Source organism: Laccaria bicolor, genomic scaffold, assembly GCF_000143565.1.
Source record: "Laccaria bicolor S238N-H82 LACBIscaffold_7 genomic scaffold, whole genome shotgun sequence".
In the NCBI taxonomy this organism is placed as follows: Eukaryota; Fungi; Basidiomycota; class Agaricomycetes; order Agaricales; family Hydnangiaceae; genus Laccaria; species Laccaria bicolor.
The window spans coordinates 864450-882918 of record NW_001889878.1 but is presented as its reverse complement, the minus strand read 5'-3'; the positions used below and the strand labels follow the sequence as shown (position 1 = coordinate 882918).

At 48.6% G+C, this 18469-nt stretch overlaps 10 protein-coding genes across 10 annotated transcripts; 4 read left to right on the top strand and 6 right to left on the bottom strand.

The window, feature by feature from the left end:
- On the bottom strand, positions 1-671 carry LACBIDRAFT_293619 (uncharacterized protein). The gene is made up of 5 exons (XM_001878791.1): positions 601-671; positions 535-545; positions 424-481; positions 258-371; positions 1-203 (listed from the first exon to the last, which is right to left on the bottom strand). Exons 1-5 carry the CDS (start codon positions 638-640, stop codon positions 118-120), a joined length of 309 nt encoding a protein of 102 aa, XP_001878826.1. The 5' UTR covers positions 641-671; the 3' UTR covers positions 1-117.
- Positions 672-842: 171 nt separating this feature from the next.
- On the top strand, positions 843-1223 carry LACBIDRAFT_317209 (uncharacterized protein; the record flags this gene model as incomplete). Its single annotated transcript, XM_001879010.1, has 2 exons — positions 843-965; positions 1029-1223. The coding sequence occupies 2 exons, from the start codon at positions 843-845 to the stop codon at positions 1221-1223; spliced, it is 318 nt and encodes a 105-aa protein (XP_001879045.1).
- A 552-nt stretch (positions 1224-1775) lies between these two features.
- Positions 1776-2705, bottom strand: LACBIDRAFT_325358 (uncharacterized protein; the record flags this gene model as incomplete). Its single annotated transcript, XM_001878790.1, has 1 exon — positions 1776-2705. One exon carries the CDS (start codon positions 2703-2705, stop codon positions 1776-1778), a length of 930 nt encoding a protein of 309 aa, XP_001878825.1.
- A 520-nt stretch (positions 2706-3225) lies between these two features.
- On the bottom strand, positions 3226-4908 carry LACBIDRAFT_325357 (uncharacterized protein; the record flags this gene model as incomplete). Its single annotated transcript, XM_001878789.1, has 1 exon — positions 3226-4908. The coding sequence occupies one exon, from the start codon at positions 4906-4908 to the stop codon at positions 3226-3228; it is 1683 nt and encodes a 560-aa protein (XP_001878824.1).
- Positions 4909-5236: 328 nt separating this feature from the next.
- Positions 5237-7487, bottom strand: LACBIDRAFT_248300 (uncharacterized protein; the record flags this gene model as incomplete). The annotated part of the gene is made up of 7 exons (XM_001878788.1): positions 5237-5316; positions 5374-5603; positions 5652-6005; positions 6058-6598; positions 6648-6750; positions 6802-6945; positions 6996-7487. 7 exons carry the CDS (start codon positions 7485-7487, stop codon positions 5237-5239), a joined length of 1944 nt encoding a protein of 647 aa, XP_001878823.1.
- Positions 7488-8085: 598 nt separating this feature from the next.
- On the bottom strand, positions 8086-9914 carry LACBIDRAFT_317206 (uncharacterized protein; the record flags this gene model as incomplete). The annotated part of the gene is made up of 2 exons (XM_001878787.1): positions 8086-8104; positions 8161-9914. The coding sequence occupies 2 exons, from the start codon at positions 9912-9914 to the stop codon at positions 8086-8088; spliced, it is 1773 nt and encodes a 590-aa protein (XP_001878822.1).
- Positions 9915-10949: 1035 nt separating this feature from the next.
- On the top strand, positions 10950-11944 carry LACBIDRAFT_293617 (uncharacterized protein; the record flags this gene model as incomplete). The annotated part of the gene is made up of 5 exons (XM_001879009.1): positions 10950-11056; positions 11119-11191; positions 11245-11297; positions 11352-11440; positions 11495-11944. The coding sequence occupies 5 exons, from the start codon at positions 10950-10952 to the stop codon at positions 11848-11850; spliced, it is 678 nt and encodes a 225-aa protein (XP_001879044.1). The 3' UTR covers positions 11851-11944.
- A 592-nt stretch (positions 11945-12536) lies between these two features.
- On the top strand, positions 12537-13152 carry LACBIDRAFT_317204 (uncharacterized protein; the record flags this gene model as incomplete). The annotated part of the gene is made up of 3 exons (XM_001879008.1): positions 12537-12555; positions 12614-13069; positions 13121-13152. 3 exons carry the CDS (start codon positions 12537-12539, stop codon positions 13150-13152), a joined length of 507 nt encoding a protein of 168 aa, XP_001879043.1.
- Positions 13153-14987: 1835 nt separating this feature from the next.
- On the bottom strand, positions 14988-15155 carry LACBIDRAFT_317203 (uncharacterized protein; the record flags this gene model as incomplete). Its single annotated transcript, XM_001878786.1, has 1 exon — positions 14988-15155. The coding sequence occupies one exon, from the start codon at positions 15153-15155 to the stop codon at positions 14988-14990; it is 168 nt and encodes a 55-aa protein (XP_001878821.1).
- A 2002-nt stretch (positions 15156-17157) lies between these two features.
- On the top strand, positions 17158-18444 carry LACBIDRAFT_293616 (uncharacterized protein; the record flags this gene model as incomplete). The annotated part of the gene is made up of 1 exon (XM_001879007.1): positions 17158-18444. The coding sequence occupies one exon, from the start codon at positions 17158-17160 to the stop codon at positions 18442-18444; it is 1287 nt and encodes a 428-aa protein (XP_001879042.1).
- Between the last annotated feature and the right edge of the window lie 25 nt (positions 18445-18469).

The window sequence follows — 18469 nt, the reverse complement described above, 5'->3', positions numbered from 1 at the left end:
AGTGCATGGTGAAGTTTGATTGGATAAGGCGACAATGTGCCGATGCTGCTTGCCCTGGTCGCCAAATTAAAGATGTGATTTTCTAGGGTTCTAATCCACAAGGTACTAATCTGCCCATTAGTGATGTACACCAGCCGCAATGTGTCCAGCTTTGCTGTTCTGGTATTCATCAACGCGCTTCGCCCATGCGTAGACACTGTAGCCTTAATGGACAGGGTTACCATCACAGTAACAAGGTAATAACAACAGTAACATACCCAGGACGAAGGGGACACCGAAGAAGAACAACTCGCCGGAGAGGCGGCGGTAGCCATTGAAGAGGTAGTGGCGGAGCCAATGAGGAGCAGCTTTCACTTGATATGGGGAAAGAGCTGACGGGTGACCGTCAACAATGAGTAAGTGGTGTAGGAGATAGTTACGCACTATATTGAGTGATTCCCTTTAGTCGGACTCCACCAGACTTGTCACCCCACCAAAGGCTCTATAACAGACGACTGAGGCGCGTTGAAAAAATCCACAACGAGAATTGCTCACGTATACCTTGGCTGGAAATGAAAAGGGTCATTAGAACGCTCTGGCCAGAGTATACAGGATACTTACGTCCGGGCATATCACTTAGACGGGCAGCAGTGGGCTTCATGATGGCTAGCGGAGGAGAGTTGAGTTTTTGCTGTGAAGCCGCAAGTCCGTTCTCATCCGTGACATGCAAACAAGAAACAAATAAAGCGCATCATCCCACCGTCCACGACAGCCTCAACCTGGTCTCACACCACGTTCTCTCCTGTCAGGACCCTCATCTTCACTATTTATCTTAGGCTTTACTGACGTATTCTTCATCTAGGATGATTTCACACAACACTCTTTACAATCTGGCTAATTCTCTCGGGCTGCTGGCCATGGTCACTGTCGTTGGGTACCACTTCGTGGCGGTGAACGCGAGATACCTAGAAAAGAGCAAGAAACAGGCATAGGCTAGGTGGGTGCGATTTATGCCTCGCCTCATTTCCAACGCTGATTGACCCCTCTAGTATATATACGTATTGTGTACCATTTCCGCTTCCACTTCAAATGAATTGGTTTATCCTATAACGTCTTCCACGGTCCCTCATAACAGCTCTTCCGTGTCTTCGCCATGCCCTGTTTCTTCGTTCTCCAAGTATCCGCTCGATGTGTCTTCGTCGTCCGTGTCTCCGTCGTCCGTGTCTTCAACGTTCCTCTGCTGAGTCTCTTCAATCCCGAACTTCACTACGACTGAGAGACCCTCGTTTCTTAGTCTCTTCAGCTGATCCAAGGATGCTTTATCTTTCTTTGGGATGGTGATTGCAACCTTTGTCATTTGAGTTCTACCGTCGCCTGTATGCCATCTCGACTCGACCATTGTTGTGAGGAGACCATATCTTTTGCCAATGAATGAGGAATCAACTGATATACTTTCTAGGTTTGGGCAGAGGAATGCCTCATTGTGGCCTCTCCAAGTAAGTAATTGCAATAAACGTTTTCTAAGCGGGGGCCCTCTAAAACTGAAACATCCTTCCATCTGCAGGAAATTGATGGACCCGCTCATCAAATTGAGCACCTCTTCCAATTCCCTTTGGGAAATCGGTATATTGTTAATGAAAAGTTCTGTCAGCGCGCAGGCTGATCGGGCAACGAAAGATACCAAAGGTTCATGTTCATAGGCGTTGTCCCACTGCATTACAAACCTTTGGAGATTAGGGGCAGTTATCAAGTTCAGGACATTCGTCAGATACGATTCCCTTTGTTACTTTCCAAAGTCACAGATCATACTCAAGTCTGAGCTCGGTCAGGCCGGATGGCAGTGGCATCAAAGTTTTATCGCCACGACCGCATTCAGTCTCGTCGTTCATGTTGAACCTACGCAGACGCGGAGCATTCGCCCATATCCGATGAATGAACTGGTCGATCCTCGTCCACGACTGGTTCGCTCTCCTGGTCACCTTGAGGCTCTCTAACAACGGTGTGCCCGTTTCAGGTATAGGGAAATCATGGCCATTGAGGAAAGGCAAGGCGAGACGAACCGTTTTCCAGCGTGGCATGCACATCAGCAGTTCAACTACGAGAAGTTGAACGAGAGGAAAATTTCGTTTAGGTTCATGGAAGTCCTCAAGATCCCGCCAGGTGAAAAGGCCATCCGCCTTGGTATCGAGTGAGAAGGAGATCGGGTGGGGCGCAGACCGGGCTACCCACAGGATGGCCAACTCGGGGTGTGGATAGGAGCTGCGCAGATCAGCAGTCCGGGTGATTTCTAAGGACCTCCAGAGCGCAGGTGTCGAAAGTGCGATCGCACGCCAACGTTGACATACCCCAGCTACGTTGAGAGGAGCTTCGTCTTTTCTGGCCTCTACGAAAAAGTCTTCGTGCACCTCGTCTTCATCGGCGATGAGAACCATCAAAAAGATCATACTCCAGATTTCCGTTGGTACACGTCGGATTGGAGAGAGGACGGCCTTGCATCGCATTATCAAAGAACCTGGGGCGTGGCTCAGAGTCTTTTTCGCCTCCAAGAGCCCTACAATCTTCTGCATCAAGGCAGCCTGGTTCGGCGAAGGGTCTATGTCGTTGCCTGCGTTGAGAATTTCAGCAACGTAGTTCAAGATGGGGAGGAGATCAGGGTTGATATTGGGTTCGGTCTCATTGGTGGCGCAAGTGGCGTTAGCTGATTGGGTGTCGTTCGACATGGTCATGGTTTGTCTTGGGGGATCCAATGATTGACTGGTTGGTTGTTCTTATATTTCAGTACCGGGCTTCAGTGGCACTGCAAAGCGACAATGGATCCTCGACGCATGAAGGATTTCCCCGATTACGAGATGACTCACAATCAAAGAATTGCGCTTATTCTAGGCAACAAAGACTGCACCCCTTTGTTTCGAATCCGTTAGAGGGACGGCCGGGAAACAATCTATTCGTTCAGCTATTTCTACTTGACCCTTTCGGTTGCATTGCGGATGCAATACTCTCGATCATCAGCCGTGGTCCTCTTTATTCAATGCCACTAGTGGTCGCAGGCGGCAGTGAGCCCACTAAGCAAATTTCAAGAGCTAGAAAGGGCCTCGCCAGAGCAATGAGAGACACATATGCGCTTACGATCAATTAACTCCCTGCCGACATTATGAAGCTGATAGACTTTATTCAGTGAAGTAACATGGTCACCCCTCGAGTCGAGTCCTTCCCCCTTAAACTGGTCCTCTCCTCTGTATCGTCACCCTACTCTGTGTCTCCGCCCTCCATATCACTTTTGATCTCAGTGTCCCAGTCATAATCCACGTGTAATTTGAGACCCTCCCTCTGATATACTTCGAGCTGATCAAAGCCTGGCGGTGGACCCAGTTTACGCGAGGAATAGATTTCAACCTCGTCCAAACGAACCCTACCATTGTCCACGTGCCACCTGGATTCGACCATTCGTATGAAAAGACTGTTTCTCTTACCGATAACGGAGCGGCCAAATAAGATCCGTTCTAAATTAGGGCATAGGAATTTCTCGTCGGGGCCTCTCCAAGTAAGCGACCGCAACAAATCCTTTCCGAACGGGGTGCCTGTCATTCCAACATCCACTTTTAGGACTTTGATGGACCCGCTTATCGCTTCGAGAACCTCTTTCATCTCCCTCTTTGGAATGGGCACGGTGAAAATGAAAAGCTCTGTCAGGGCACAGGCCGATCGGGCGAGGAATGACATGAGAGGTTCATGCAGATAACCGTTGTCCCAATACATCCCAAACGTTTTAAGATTGGGTGCAGTAATCAAGGACAGCACCTTCGTCAGCTTCAACGTTTCTCCTTCGTCGAAGAGTTGAATTGTACTCGTCACCGTTAGGGAATGTAGCTGGGGAAGGAAAACTGGAGGGAGAGTCGCGCATGAGTCTTCGATGCCGCAAAATCGCCCCAAATTACACGTCGTCAATTCAGGCGACTCGTGGAAAACTAGCCAGCACAGTATCAGGGGATAATCAAAGTCAATGTCGAGCTCGGTAAGTCTGATAGGCACTGGCAACAAGTCTTTTTCGTAACGAATGCTCCAGTCAGTATCGTCGCATAACGAGAAAATACGTAGTCGCGGGGCGTCCTCCCATATTCGGTGAATGAATGGGTCAAAGGTGCTCCAAGATTGGACCACATCCTTGATCACCTTGACTCTCTCCAACAATGGTGCTCCTGCCTCGATATCATAGCCATTGAGGAAAGGCAAAGCGAACTGGACAGATTTCCAGCGTGACATACAACTGAGCAGTTCTCCCACGAGGGCTTCCTGATCAGGAGAATTTTGTTTATTTCCTGCATAAAGGTCCTGCACGGCTGGTAAATCGCCCTGCATGTCAATGGTAAACGAGAAGGAGATCGGGCACGGAGCTGATCGAGCAAGCCACAAAGAGACCAGCTCTCTGCGTGGGTATGAACTGTCGAGGGATGGAGACCGGGTGATCCATATGGAACTCCAAAGGAAAGGCGTTGAAAGAGCGATTGCACGCCAACGTTTACACACCCCCGCTACGTTAAGAGGGGCTTCATCTCGCACGACCTCTATGTAAAGTCGATTCTCATAGCGGAGGCACTCCACAAAGATCATGGCCCAAATCTCCGTTGGTATGCACCGAATTGGAGAGACGACGGCCTTGTAATAGGGAATCATGGTGCTGTGGTCCAGATTCTTGTTCACTTCCAAGAGCCCTTCGACTTTACGCATCAAGGCAGTCTGGCTCGGAGAAGGGTCCATGTCGTTTCCTGCGTCGGCAACGTCAGTCAAGATGGAGAGGAAGTTAGGATCGGATTTAGACTGACTGGAAGCGGGAGTGGCGTTGATTGACTGAATGTAACTGTAGTTCGAAGTTCGGACGTGTTGTGGTTCGCAGACTGGGAATTTTTCGTTCGGTCTATATAGCAAGATCATCCAGTGGCACCACCGGGCTCATTGTCATCAGAGCGCCTTGTCCTCATGTATGAACAAAGGATTCAGAATGGCGTGTTGAAAGAAAGAAGACCGACCACATGGACAAGAAGGACCTCTTGAGTGACCTTGTTAAAAGCGCATCTTCTGATCAATACGCCCGATGACCGACACCTCGTCAGTCACCAAAATCTCGGATTAGCGGGTATTTATTTACATGTACGTGGTAGCAACGATGGGAATAATGATAATAATACAACAATGTAGCGTCCGCAGATCCAAGAGCATATCGCGGACTTGCTAGTCTAACAAGATCAGTTGCACAAAACGTCTACGGGAGGCTGAAATTCATGGAGTCGCGGTCATCTGCCCAGAGTCGAGCCCACTCTAAGCATAGTCGGTAGACGTAGACTAGATTGTTGTGGGTAAAGTCAGCCTCAAAACACCAAGTCGAAACGAGTGGCTCACCCTCCATATCCAATGTCCGACCAATGGTTTTCTTCCACCGCTTTCCGGCAGTGGCGATCCGACGCAAATGCTCGTCGCCCTCCAGTGGGGGTGTCCGCTTCTGGTGAGGAGAGGGGATAGCCACGTCTGTAAAGTTCGCTGCTTTGAAAACAGCCGAAGTCGGCCCAGAGAAGTACGTGTAGATGTTGTAAACTTCTTGGTATGATGGTGACAAAGGAATGAAGTGATACCTGCCATGCTGATAAGCTTCTCATCGTAGGTAGAGGACCTGTGCGTACCAGGGCTGAATCCAATCAGAGAAGAACTCGTCATACACGGTGGCTTTGAGAGGCACGCTGTCACTAGCGAGGAAGGCGAGAAACCTGCCGCTGTAGCTCATCCCGTCCATATCGACCAGGTACTTGTATGACCAATGTTTTCCCAGTGGGACGGGGTTCGCGAAGCGGTGTGCAGTCATCAGTGCTGAAAGGCCGCCAGGATATTGTCCTGCTACTTTGACAAAAGCAGTGTCCATAATCTCCTCGTTCAGCTGGCCAACTGGAACGGAAACAGGAACGAAACCCGTAGAATTAGGTTTTGTAGCGAGGACTGTGCGGTTAGTTTCTGATTTATCTGAGGCCATTCGAAGAAATCTGAAAAGAGAGTTAGGAGATGTGCACTTTTACACAGCTGTGAGGAACGCACCTGTGCCTTTGAAACTGGGGCGTGAAGCCGGGTGGGTGGTTTCCGCCTCCCGTGGTCGCACCCCTCCAGAAAATCTTGTCGATTTTGTCTTCCCATGGAACTTCCATAGCGTCCACCTCGACCAGCACCTTCTTGTCAAAGTCCCAACCATAGGTATAACCTTTCGTGCTTCCGTAATAATAATGACTGGGTATTCTGATATCGAGAAATCCTCTGGCCTTGGCTGGACTGAATATCGGGTATAGCGCTGGTAATGTTCGCCAGTCGGAGAAAAAGTGGCCTTGAAGGACGTGTGAATGGGGTTCATCGCAGTAATTGACAGCAGAAGACGTGGTTGGTGAGAAGCCAAAATCGTAACCACGACTTGGCGCAACGGAGGCCAAGTAGTTTTTCCCATGTGAGATGGCTTGATTCCGCATAGAGAAATAAAGACGGCGAGCGGGGCTGTCTGGAGAACACGTTCGACGCCACGAGTCCCAGACGTTGCCGTCTGAACCCCAATCTGGCTTGAACTTCCCGCCCAGCATTGAGTCAATTCCACCTGTTAAGGTGGTGTTAATGGGGTGGAAGGGCTGATTCGGGTGACGTACCTGAAGAATCCTGCTGCGTGAGATTGGGGTAACGTTGATGCTCCCAAGGAACGACAACTCTGCCCTCTGCCTTAGCATTAATTGGAAAATCCATGTCTGGAAGCTAGACAGGGATTTAGAAACGAAGGGGTTTGGAAGTATTATCGACACGCACCTTTTTCATGAACTTCCCAAGCATAGAACGAAATCCACGAGCTCGAGCACTGACTTCTGAGTCCTTGAACCCTCCATGATTATTTTCAATCGTGACCTTCCCGCCCTTGATGCGAAGCAAATCAATTGATGGCAGTTGACCAGCCTTGAAGATGAGAGTGAACAACAGTCGTGGTCGGGATATAAGAAACTAACCTGGGCAGCACGACGGCGTACTTCTTCACCAGAAAGCTCGGAAAATGGAGCCAAATCCTCCATCAACCCATCGTACTCATCTACCATCTTCACTTCGTACTTTTGCGCGAAATCCCACCACTCGTCGAAGCCCTTGGGCGGTTCCCGTCGATACCGTCTTTTGTACTCTGCCACTGCATCTCCCAGAGTCTTACTCTGCCGTTGCAGCTTTTCCTCGTACTTTGATTCAGCCTCCTGTATCAACTTCGGTATGGGGTGCTCTTCAGGCTTGACAAGGCCAATAGGTTCTTCTGGACGCGTGTTTTTCCCATATATATTGGCTTTTTTCGACAGCCATGATGTTTCTTGAGAGGGAATGGGAAATTTCGTTGAAGATGTTCGAAACCGAAAGGCGTCTGCATTGCAGATGATGACGAAGACGGTACCCAGGGCGACGTATAAGCAGTACGTTCGAACGGACCTGGAGATTTTCCGCGTCTTGAACGCCCTCATCGTGGACATTCGCGATACGGAAGGAAATTTGGGATCGTTGAACGACTGTTGAAGACGGACCGCTCGGGAATGGATCCACAGCGCTTCATGTTTAGTGAATTTGGTGTCAGGCACAAACAATACAAAGACATAACCAAAGCCAGTCCTACGTCTCAGACAAAATCATTGTCCTCAAAACAAAGGCGCGCTAGATACTTTTAACAAAGTAGCTTTTGAGACCTTCAAGCTGTATCGTGAGGTCACTAAACTTAGTTAAATTGCTCTTGAATTGCTCATGAACGGGTTTTCTCTTGGCTTTCTCTGACCCCTGTCAGGTAAACTGTCGACGTAATAACCTTGTGAGAATACAGTGGGAATACAAGTGCGGTATAGAAACTTAGGAGGATAGATTGCGATGGAAAGCTACTGATGCTAAGTATGTATGCGATGGATGTGGTAGTTAGTACAGGAATTGTTGAATTTTCAGGTCCGTATGTGTGTGCCTAAATGCGATAGTCCATGGGGATAAACAAGTCCATGCGAGGTGCCAAGTGCGAGATGTTCGGATATCCGATATGTATTTTTTTCTTTTTCGTTTTTCTTTTTCAGCGGTCGGACACTAATAAAAGCATCTGGATCTAAAAGAAGCCCAAGAGTGAGATAATTGGCGAGAATGGGAACAAAATCAACTTACAGCACATTACCCCTCTCAGATATATCAAGCTTCAATCCTTCGCGTTGCATATTTTCCAAGCGTCGGACGTCATGGTAGTGTTCTCTCTTCGTGTCAATTTCGAGGACAACTTTCCTAAGCCGCCGACCCGGATTATACCAGCGAGATTTGATCATGCTTCCAAACGCTCCGTCAGAGCCCAGAATGGTCTGACGATTGACGCTGATAGTCTTGAGGAAAGGGCAGTAAAACCCTCGCGGGTCAAATGAAAGCTTCTGGAGGAGGGCGGGACGAAGAGGCGATGGGTGGTCTGATCCGGTGTGAATCTTGAGATGCGTCAAAGTATTGCTAACCCGATGGAAACATTTTTCTAGATCTTTGTCAGTTAAGGAAACCACGTCTAAGGTCAGGCTCTCAAGAGGACACTGAGACCATCCCATGAACGCGTCGAACGCCTGCTGTGACCATCGTTCTTCGGATCCCAAAAGAAGGCTCTGAAGACGCGGGGCCTTGATGGTGTTAAGAATTGGCGCAAGAATCATATGCTGGCTGTGGTTATCAAATTCGAGAAGGTCGACGGTGAGCTCGAGAGAACGCAGATTGTGGAGCGTGGCCACCTTGGCGTTCGAGGGATGCGGCAAGGAACCCACCGAAATGTTCTCAAACACGCAGTTGACTAGTTTTTGGGAGAATTGTAACATCCGGATGCATTCGATGACCGACACAGTGCTGGAGAGGGAGATACTGGTTAACTGTTGGAAAGGAAGGTTAAATATGGAAAGAAATCCGGGTGAAGTACTGGGAGCACCCCAGTGTTCCATTTTAAATTCCTTAAATCGAGGAGACGCTGCCCAAATATTGGACACTCTGGTGCTAAACTCTTTGAAGTCGGAAGGACCGACCAGTTCCAAAGACTCCAGCCTGGGTGCACCAGTGCTTGGAATGTGTTTGAGACTGCTCATATTGACGTAGCGTGTATAAAGCTTGACGTCGCTCCATCTATCAATGAAGTAGACCAGTGTATCCAGGATCTGCTTTACTTCCGCTGCGTGGGTACGATGCGAGCGGTCATCAGGGTCTTCAGGTGCAAAGCAGATCTCCAGACGCTGTTTTCCCGCACGCGTGAGCCACGCGCTGAGTAAGGCAGGGCTAGGAAAGTGGCGTGCTCTGAGATTTCGCATGATATGGATGGAACACCATAATTTCGGAGATTCCAGAGCAATAGACCTCCAGCGGCGGCACACCTGACTGATAGACAAGGGAGCTGCAAGACGGCTGGGCCTGGTGTAGCCTTCATTTGGAAGACAGTGCAAGAAAATCATTCCACATAACTCTTTCGTCAATTTATGGATCGCCCTTGATTTCCTGGCCTCCGGATAGGTCCTACAATGTCCGCGAGTCGACGACAACGTTCGGGGGTCAGACATTTGCATCGAAGAGAAGTTTGCATTGAGCGCGCCGATGTATGAAGGCGAAACAGGAGGAGGAGCGTAGAAATTACTGTTTTGCATCATGGGGGAGAAGCTCCTGTTCGAAGCGGAGATGTACGAGGGCGAGGCAGGAGGAGGACCGTAGCTGTTACCAAGAGCGTAGTTACCGTAGCTACTGGGCTGAGTGGGAGACGTATTTCCATAGCCGCTTTCATAAGCAGAAGGAATACAAAAACTGCCACTTTCGAGTTGCTCTGAAGTGAAGAAATGGGTGAAGCTACCCTGTGGAGCAGCTTTGGCGCTGAGACTCAAGCGACGGCCCTTTGCGTGTGATGGGTGTGGCATGTGGACGATGGTGCGTCAGAGGTGACTTACCTACCGGAGAGACTTGAAAGCTGAAAAAAAAAAGGATATTGGAGACGAGACAAGATATAGATGAGAACGAGCGTGATTTTCAGATGAAAGTTATTTGAAGAGGGTTGAGGTATGTAATTTTGAGAGTGTTAAACGTTGAGTTGAGCGTTGAACGTCGGACGTTTGAGTGAATGCTCATTTCCCCAGCCCGCCTTTTATTCGTGCTGTGCTGGGCGGTTTTCCCATTTGGCCACAAGAGCATCGTCAAGCTATACCTACCTTTTGTGGTGGTCGTCAGTGAGGGGAACGTGGGAAACAGATAAAAACAAAGTTTCTGCCGCGGGTTGCAACGCCGACAACGGCATCTCCGCCTCATTGCGCTTTCCTTCACTACTCATACAAAAGCTGTTAAATTTACCATGGTACTACTCTTGTCAGCCTTCTGTATAGCCGGCGGCAGGTCCGCGCTAACGGCGCCTCTCGCGACCTTCATGCGTTGCATTGCAATGTCATGTACTTACCACGAATCGTGAAGAAACACAAGACTATGACGCCGCCTTTTCATCCTCCGCGAGAGCCGTGCATTTGTGGTGGCCACTTGCACATCGCCTAAACGATTGACAAGAGCAATGGGAACAAGGTCAGGACTCAGGACGGGCTCAATCCGCCCTCCCGTTTACATCAACTACTTTTTGTCTTCTTCACATTCCACTCCTGAAGTCAGTAATGGCGATATAGAACTAGAAGCAGCATGGCGCACTTGGAAGCGCGCGGGGCCTATATCGGCAGATGAGATGACAGTATATGATTACCCCGAGGTCACTTGATCGAAACAAGTTGCTGCTAGTTCAGCCCTCCAAAAACCTGGTTTTTCGTTCGTTTTATGCAACGTAGGAAACGCGGCTACTGCAAATTGAATGTGTCGAATAATTTTGCCCGTGTGACAGCTGTGACACTGTGGGATGGCTAGTGACGCGGTGACGTCGTCTTCTCCTCTTCACTTTCACCCCACAATTGCTAGCAGGCATGGGAGGTGCAGAGTCTGTTTCTCCGACGCCAAGAGAGCCGGTCTCTGAAGATCTGTCGTCTTACTTCAATAAAAGCGCCGCGATAGTGAGGACCTACACAGACAGGTGCGTGCTGTAAAATTGGGAACCAATGATGTTGTTACAGCTGAATTGAACGGCGGTGATAGATTCGAACATCAATATGCTCGCCCCGTTATGAACACATCCCAAGCGTTCTTTGACGACCGTCCGATATCCGCAGTACGTGTATTGCGTTTATGAATGATTGACCACCGGAACTGAGTTCTTCTTAGATATTCGTTGCAATCTTCTCTACGCTTAGCTTTTTACCCGCAGTTACCTTTTTGTAAGTTGACCACCTCTACCGCGAAATGGGTGTTGATCGCTCGAGCTGAAACAGAGGGATATCCTTATTCATCATCTTTGCGTCCACCGTCACTGCTCTGGTTTTTGCATTTCTTGCGGCTGCCGCCGTCGTACTCACGCTCTGTAAGCCTCCCACTCCCTCTTGCTCCTCGAAGACGCGGCCTAAACTCCAAGCAGTGACCTGCCTCGTATCTACCCTCATCGCAACGGCCTTTGCCTCTGCATTCCTCACCTTTGCACTTATCAGCTCCTTCCTCTTCCTCCGTATCGTCATCCTCGTTCACCGGGACGGTGTACTCGGCATCTCAGCATGGGTGAGCGAGACCAAACAACGGCTGATCTACGTCTCCACCCCTCGTCCCCCCACCAAGCCTCCCAGTAGCAAGCGAGAAACCGGTCCTCTATTGGAACGGTCAGACTCGCCCAGCAGCTCAGTGATAGTCGTGCAAGAGATGGGTGTCATTTCCCGGCCTTCCGACATCAAACATGAGAGGGAGCTTTACGATGATTATGGAGCTCAGGGGTCGGGTTAATTTTTGTCAAATCTCCGGTTTGTCCTTGTAATATTACTACAGCCACAGTCGTTGTTTTCTTGTGCGTGCTTTTTATAGAACCCCTTTTCCCCACAAATGCCCCTGGATCAAACACGAAACAACAAGCCTTGTGAACTGTTGGCGCGCGACCACGTTAATGAGACGTGTCCCCGTCGCTGCGGAGAATTTGGCGCCTTATATGTATAGCTTGACGATGGATCCTTTCTGCTCTTTAAATTCCCACTTACTTCATCAAAATTTGGTGATGATCGTCATTGAGCTTCAGAAGCGACAAGGAAGCCTCAAAGCAGCCGTTTGTAACGAGTGTTTTGAAGTGTGCGTCAGTTTGAGCCAATCTCTTCGCCGCTTGCTTAAGTATATGGTGCGCGCAGAAATCGGTTGTATATACGGCCTACAATCCAAATTTTAGTGGCCTGCATCGATCCGAATGCTTTTCTTGTTAGACCTTCCTGAAATAAATTGTTCCTCCTACATAATCAATTCTTCTGCTTATCATAGACAGTTACTGCCCTTTCATTTTTTTATGCCCTCTTCCCAATTATTTCCATCGCGTAAGTCTTCCTCCGCATCCCCTGTACCTGGTCAATTCAAATCCCAACAGAATCGTTTCTTTATCTATTTCCTCCGCATGGAAAAGCCTTCATTTGCCTGCATACGGTTTAGCAATGGTGGACGTATCCCTGCGTCAGCTTGATCTTCCTTACACATTTTTTTCGGTACTGACGAATTACCTTTCTGAAAGTCTCCGCCCTTTATGCGTTTCCTGGAGCTAGCCTCTTCTTCTTTACCGCTCTAGGTATTGCCGCGATCGCTATCGAGATTTTGACACCTTACATCAGGCATTTTCTGTTCCGAAGACGATGCCAGGTCGCGTCGGCCAGGGACGCAATTCGACAGGAAGGAATCCGACTTCGGAAAAGGTTGTACCGCGAAGCGACGCAGCTGGCGGTTATGTTGGAAATTAAGGAAGACCAGCGCTCGGAGGTTGAGAGTGTCGACCTACTAGTAAAAGGGTCTTCTGGCAAAGAGTCTGCTGTTAGGAACAAGCTGCCGGACTCGCCAGAGAGCAATGTAGAGCACGCGCAAAATACGAGCCAATTTGACGTTGAAGGCTGGCTTCTCGTGGCCAATGCTGAACGGGTTGCTTCAACAGTAGGCAAGGAGAGCTCGGATGTAGGAAAACTGAAGACGGAGAAAGGTGCGTTTTTCTCTGTGTGATTTTTTTAATCTGACGACTACGGTATATCAGATATTGAAAAAAATCGTCGAGCGTCGTTTTAGATATGTCAAGGATCTCCTGTGTTGGAAGAAATTGTGCCGTCGCCATGTATTAAAAGTTTTGCACAACTTGCTCCTTCCTGAATCGTGAGCATGATGAGTCTGCTGCGTTACAACTAGCCAGATTTGTCTGGAAAAAATTGGTGACTAGCCACACACCCTGAGCGGTGTCGATAGTGTTTACGCGAATATTTATACGTTATTCCGGTATCCCGACCTTTCTTCGGAGGCGAACAATAATAGGTGTCTGACAGAACTTCAATTTGATACTATGTAGCCTGAGCCGACATAGAAGAGAACCGGAGACGGCTGAAATTATGGCAACAGGGAGTGGTCAGCTTCGTTTTTTCGGCAAACACCGTTATTTGTCCACTTGCCGAGTTGCTGCCGCGCATAATTATTACAAAATACTGTTTTCCCACGATAATTACCTTACTTGTGGCTCGTAAATGTGAAGCATCCACTGAAAACAACAGTTCTGAGAGTGCATCAGTGATGATGGGTACACCATTTCCTGCTTATTTGGTTTGGAAATTTGTTTGTCAGCTCTGTATCATGGTACTTAACCTTCTGAATTGTTTTTATTGATGTTCAACTCTAAGAGGTTCAATCCAGGTCAAAGGATTAGTAAAAAATGCATTGGAATTTTTTTCATCTCATGGTTCTATCTGCAGACTTTGAAAATTTTCAAATTGGTGGCAAGGTAGCTGAGAAAATCTTTTGACTACTGCAACTCAAATTTAAGGACTATGGGTATGTATATTTCAATCTCTGACTAGGATGTTCACTCTACATATTTTCTTGTATTCCAGGAATTAATTGATGAGCTACTGTCCTTTCTTGCTAATGCTAATTCTCCATTACAGTCATGTCTTTACCCTCCATATTCACAGAGTAAATAAAAAATACCTCATTCAAAGTATAACACCTGGGAAAAGCAGTGATTTGAAAATGTACTAGAAGATTTATTCCCTTCTGAGTACTTGTAATTATCACAGGACTTACAATAACTTACCCCACAGAATTTCAATGATACTAAAGGCATTTTAGTTGAAAATTAGCTTTTTTTACTGTTTTATTCAGCATGAGGAGTGCTGCAGATTTGTGGTGAAGAGAATCAAATTACTTTCTTTAATCTTAACTGCTGAAGTTTGTTTCACCATTCTTCAACTTTGCACAGTGGCTGAAAAAGAATTTCGAATTTTGACTAATTTTTTGAACAGCATAATGTGACTGGCTGAAAGCTGGACAGTGTTGGTAGAGAACAATTTACATAGCAGAAGTATCATAACATAAAGATAACAAACAAATTTAAAAAGCAAATAGACAGGAGATTGTGTACTTACCATCTCCGACACACTCTCAGAACTGTTAGTGCTCAATATTTTACAAGCTCAAGTAAGGTAATTATTGTGGGAAAATGGTATTTGGTAATAGTTATGTCCGGCATGCAACTCGGCAGGTGGGCAAACAACGGTGTTTGCCGCGAAAACGAAGCTGACCACTCCCTGTTGCCATATGAAATGGTTCCAAGACAACTCGGGTATTTTCTTCAGCTTTTGAGAAACGGAACCCAACTTACGATAAGTACATGGAATACGCGCAGCTTCTCTAGCCGAAAGACTTGAAACCATGGAAATATTGATCCCAAAAATCCTTCTTTTTCTGCTTTTCTTAGTCTCGTTACACGGTGCGCCAGCCGCCAGCTAAGCCTTCCCTCAAGGAAGTGTGTCCGTTTTGATCTTAAGGCTAAGTTGGACTGAATAAGGATAAGTTGTGTGGTAAACATGGCAGCGAAAATACTAAAGGGACTTACTTTTTTGGTTTTTAAGAAGGCGTCAGGTTACATTCTGATCTGGAGCCGAACTTGAAAGCTTGACGCCTGGAATGTTTCTTGAGACTGTGGTATATAAAGTGTGCGAGCCAAGTCGAAGGACAAGTCCCCTCACACCCTTAGCCATGGCCCCAAGAATCCTTTCCCTTGTGCTTTTCTTGGCCTTGTCCATGAAGGCTTTATCCACGCCCTTACACGATGGCGTGCTGAGCAAGCGAGCCTACACCTGCCCAGAAACAATCACCGACCCAAAACTCGGCGAGTTCGTCCTGGACCCAGATCAGCTATCGACTAGTGAGGAGGAGGATTATAAAATTTTGAATTGCTTGTGCGTCCTTTCTATTTCGGCTACGACAAGACGAGCTGAGTTGAGCTGGTTTCTTTATCAGCTACGTGTTGAAAAGCGATCCCAACCAACAGACATACTGCAGCTACAGTCTGGAGGTGAGTTTGAGCTCGCCTCTGATTCTCCGTTCGCGTGTGACATAGATTGCTTTTCAGAATGGCCATGTGTACACAAATCTGGACGGGATCTGTCCTAAAAAATTGAAGTAGCTATAGCCGTAGCTATAGACTGGAGTATTCCAGTAGTTTCGAATTGTAAATAGAAGAGCGACCGGGTTTGTGACCAAGCGATACCTTAACGTGTCGGCCTTCTCCTCCTCACGCTTCAATTGAAGAGCACCAGCTAATCGACGCCTCCGAGCTCCAGAAAACCGATGCGGATGTTCACCACGCCAGAGACGCGGCGTTAAAGTAGGGTTTCGACCGCACATCAAGCGGGAGCCTCGTCCTAAACCTTCGATGGGATTGAAAGTGCACCTCTGCGGACCTTGAACAAAGTAAGCTGGAGGGGCGTTGCGAGACGAATGAGTGCTCCGATATTCAGAACACGAACCTCATCCAGGCCAGCCGAAACTGGCAAGGGCCTTGTCATAATTGTGAGCCCAGAGTCACTTTGAGTAATATGACCGGTGAATCCGTTTTGATCTTATGGCTGAGTTGGATTCAATAAGGATAAGTTACGTGGTAAACAGCGAGAACAGTAAGGGGTCTTACGCACATAGTTTGAAAGCTAGGTTCTGATAGTCGTATTTTGACGCTCTAAAATGAACTACTTCCATAATGGCCATGTTTGCCAGCCGGATATCCATTTCGACTGGACACCTGTTCGTGCTTCGAGAAATGCTAGACGAGAACCGAAGACGCCTCGAATGATTCTTGAGAACTGTGGGTTGTATATAAACGTGTGCAGGCCAAGTCGAAGGACAAGCCTCCTTCATACCCTTAGCCATGGTCCCAAAAATTCTTTCTCTTGTGCTTTACTTGGCCTTGTCCATGAAGGCCTCATCCACGCCGTTACACGATGGCGTGCTGGACAAGCGAGCCCACACCTGCTCGGAATCGATTACTAGCAAAACACTCGGCGAGTACGCCCTGTACGCGGAATTTATTACAGAGACTCCAAGTGATGGGTTGATTTTGAATTGCGGGTGTGTCCTTTCTATTTCAGCTACGACAAGACGAGCTGAGCTGGATTTCTTATAAGCTACGCGTTGAAAGGTGATGAAAACCAGCAGACATACTGCAGTTACAGTCTGAAGGTGGGTTTGAGCTCGATTCTTGTTGGGGCGTAACATGGATTGCTTTTCAGAGTGGCCATATCATCGAAAACCTGGATAAGTTCTGTCCTGTTGAATTGAAATAGACTGGGGTGTGGTACTAGTTTCAAGTTGTAAACCCGTAGAACACCGGGCCGGGGCTGTTACAAATTTTACCTTGTTGTGTCTTTCTCCGAACTTCCTCCTCCTCATGTATCAACTGAAGAACACCGAGAGGAAGAAGAACGTGCTGCGCAGTGCACCGGGTCAACGATAAGGTTAACGAATAAGGCGGGAGAGCATCGGTGGAATCTGATGATTTCGCCGTATTGATTGCCAGGAAGAACATTCACCGCATAGGGGGGCGAACGTGTGCAGGCCTTTGTCCAATCAGCTCGCAAGATTCAAGTCGTGTGCCAAATTCTGATATGCACGTTTCTCTGGCACACGAGCACCTAAATACAGTCAGTGATTATGGAGTGCCGCAGTTTGCAACTGGTCTGCCACGATGCCACCCATCATTGCCTTGTTATAGCGACTTGAAGTCACCACCCGCACATTTGTGCCCCACCCATGCCCGACAACCGAAAACACCTATACGCTGCTTCTTGTAACCCTCCTCGCCGTGCTAAACGTCTCCCGGTCCCTGAATCCCCCTTGGACCTCGCTCAGGAACACCCTGATATGTCGCTTCCCCGACCAATCCTTCCCAAGAACTTACCTCACTCAATGAAACCAACCACAAACCCAGTTCTTTCCGACGAGCATGCTGTGCCAGCTCAGCAGGCCCCTGCGCCGTCGAAGCGGGGTCGCAAACCTGGACCCCTATCTCGTACTGCACGAGAAGCCCAGAGACGGCTTAACCATTCCATTATCGAGAAAGCAAGGCGCACCAAGATAAACGAGGCTTTAGCTACGCTCAAGCAGCTCGTACCGGCAGATTACGGCTACACGAAGCCTCCTACGGACGAGGACGACGAAGACGAAGACAATGAAGATGAGGAGTATCAACACGGTACCAAGAAGCCAATGTCGAAGAAGACCGGGAAGAAGGAGGAGAAAGAAAAGGAGTTCAAACTCGAAATCCTTGTTAGGACCGTTTCCTTCATGCAGGACCTCATCAAGAAGGTCGCTGTTCTGGAGGAAGGAGCTACCTCTCCTCAGCCGTGTCCTTCTTGCACAGGCTCGGGGTCCGGAGACCCAAAGAAGCGGAAACGCTCCCACCTCGACGAAGTCGACGGTAAAACCCAATCAGACCAATCACCACGCGAGAAAAACCGTCCCCGTCGTTTAACCGGGTCTTCGTCTTCCGGGGGATCCTCCTACCCCAATAACACTCAGCGCACTCCCCTAACCCAACCCCAAAGCGACGCTCGCCTCCCCTCCATTTCCTCCTGGCTTCCCATGTCCGTCATCGACCCATCCCTCCTCCCTCCTCCCCAGCGCACCCCACCCACTCCGCGCTCATACCTCCCCTCGCCCCCCTCCTCTACGCATTTTGATCCCGTACGCACGTCCCTCGTGCCCCCCGCGCTGAGTCTGGGCCCGATCGCTTTAGCTGCGCCTTCAGCTACTGCTACTTCCAGCACGCGTCCCAGGGCGTCGTCCATCCAGAGCAGAACACCCGAAGACGAATCTGCTGCATCCCTCCTTCTGCAGATCAGCGCATCGTCCCCGCCGTTCAGGGCTTTATCCTCCTCATCGACGTATGGTCTCCCGGATCCGAGCAAGTTCACGCTTCACCCTTCTGAAAGTGTGAAGCTGGGTGTTTTGAAGGCCCAGACGCCGGGGTCGTTGTTGGGCTTGAATCATCGGACTGGCGGTTTGAGTGGGAGTGGAAGTGAGAGTGGGAAGCAATAGCTTTCGTGGTGGTGTAGGTGTTTGG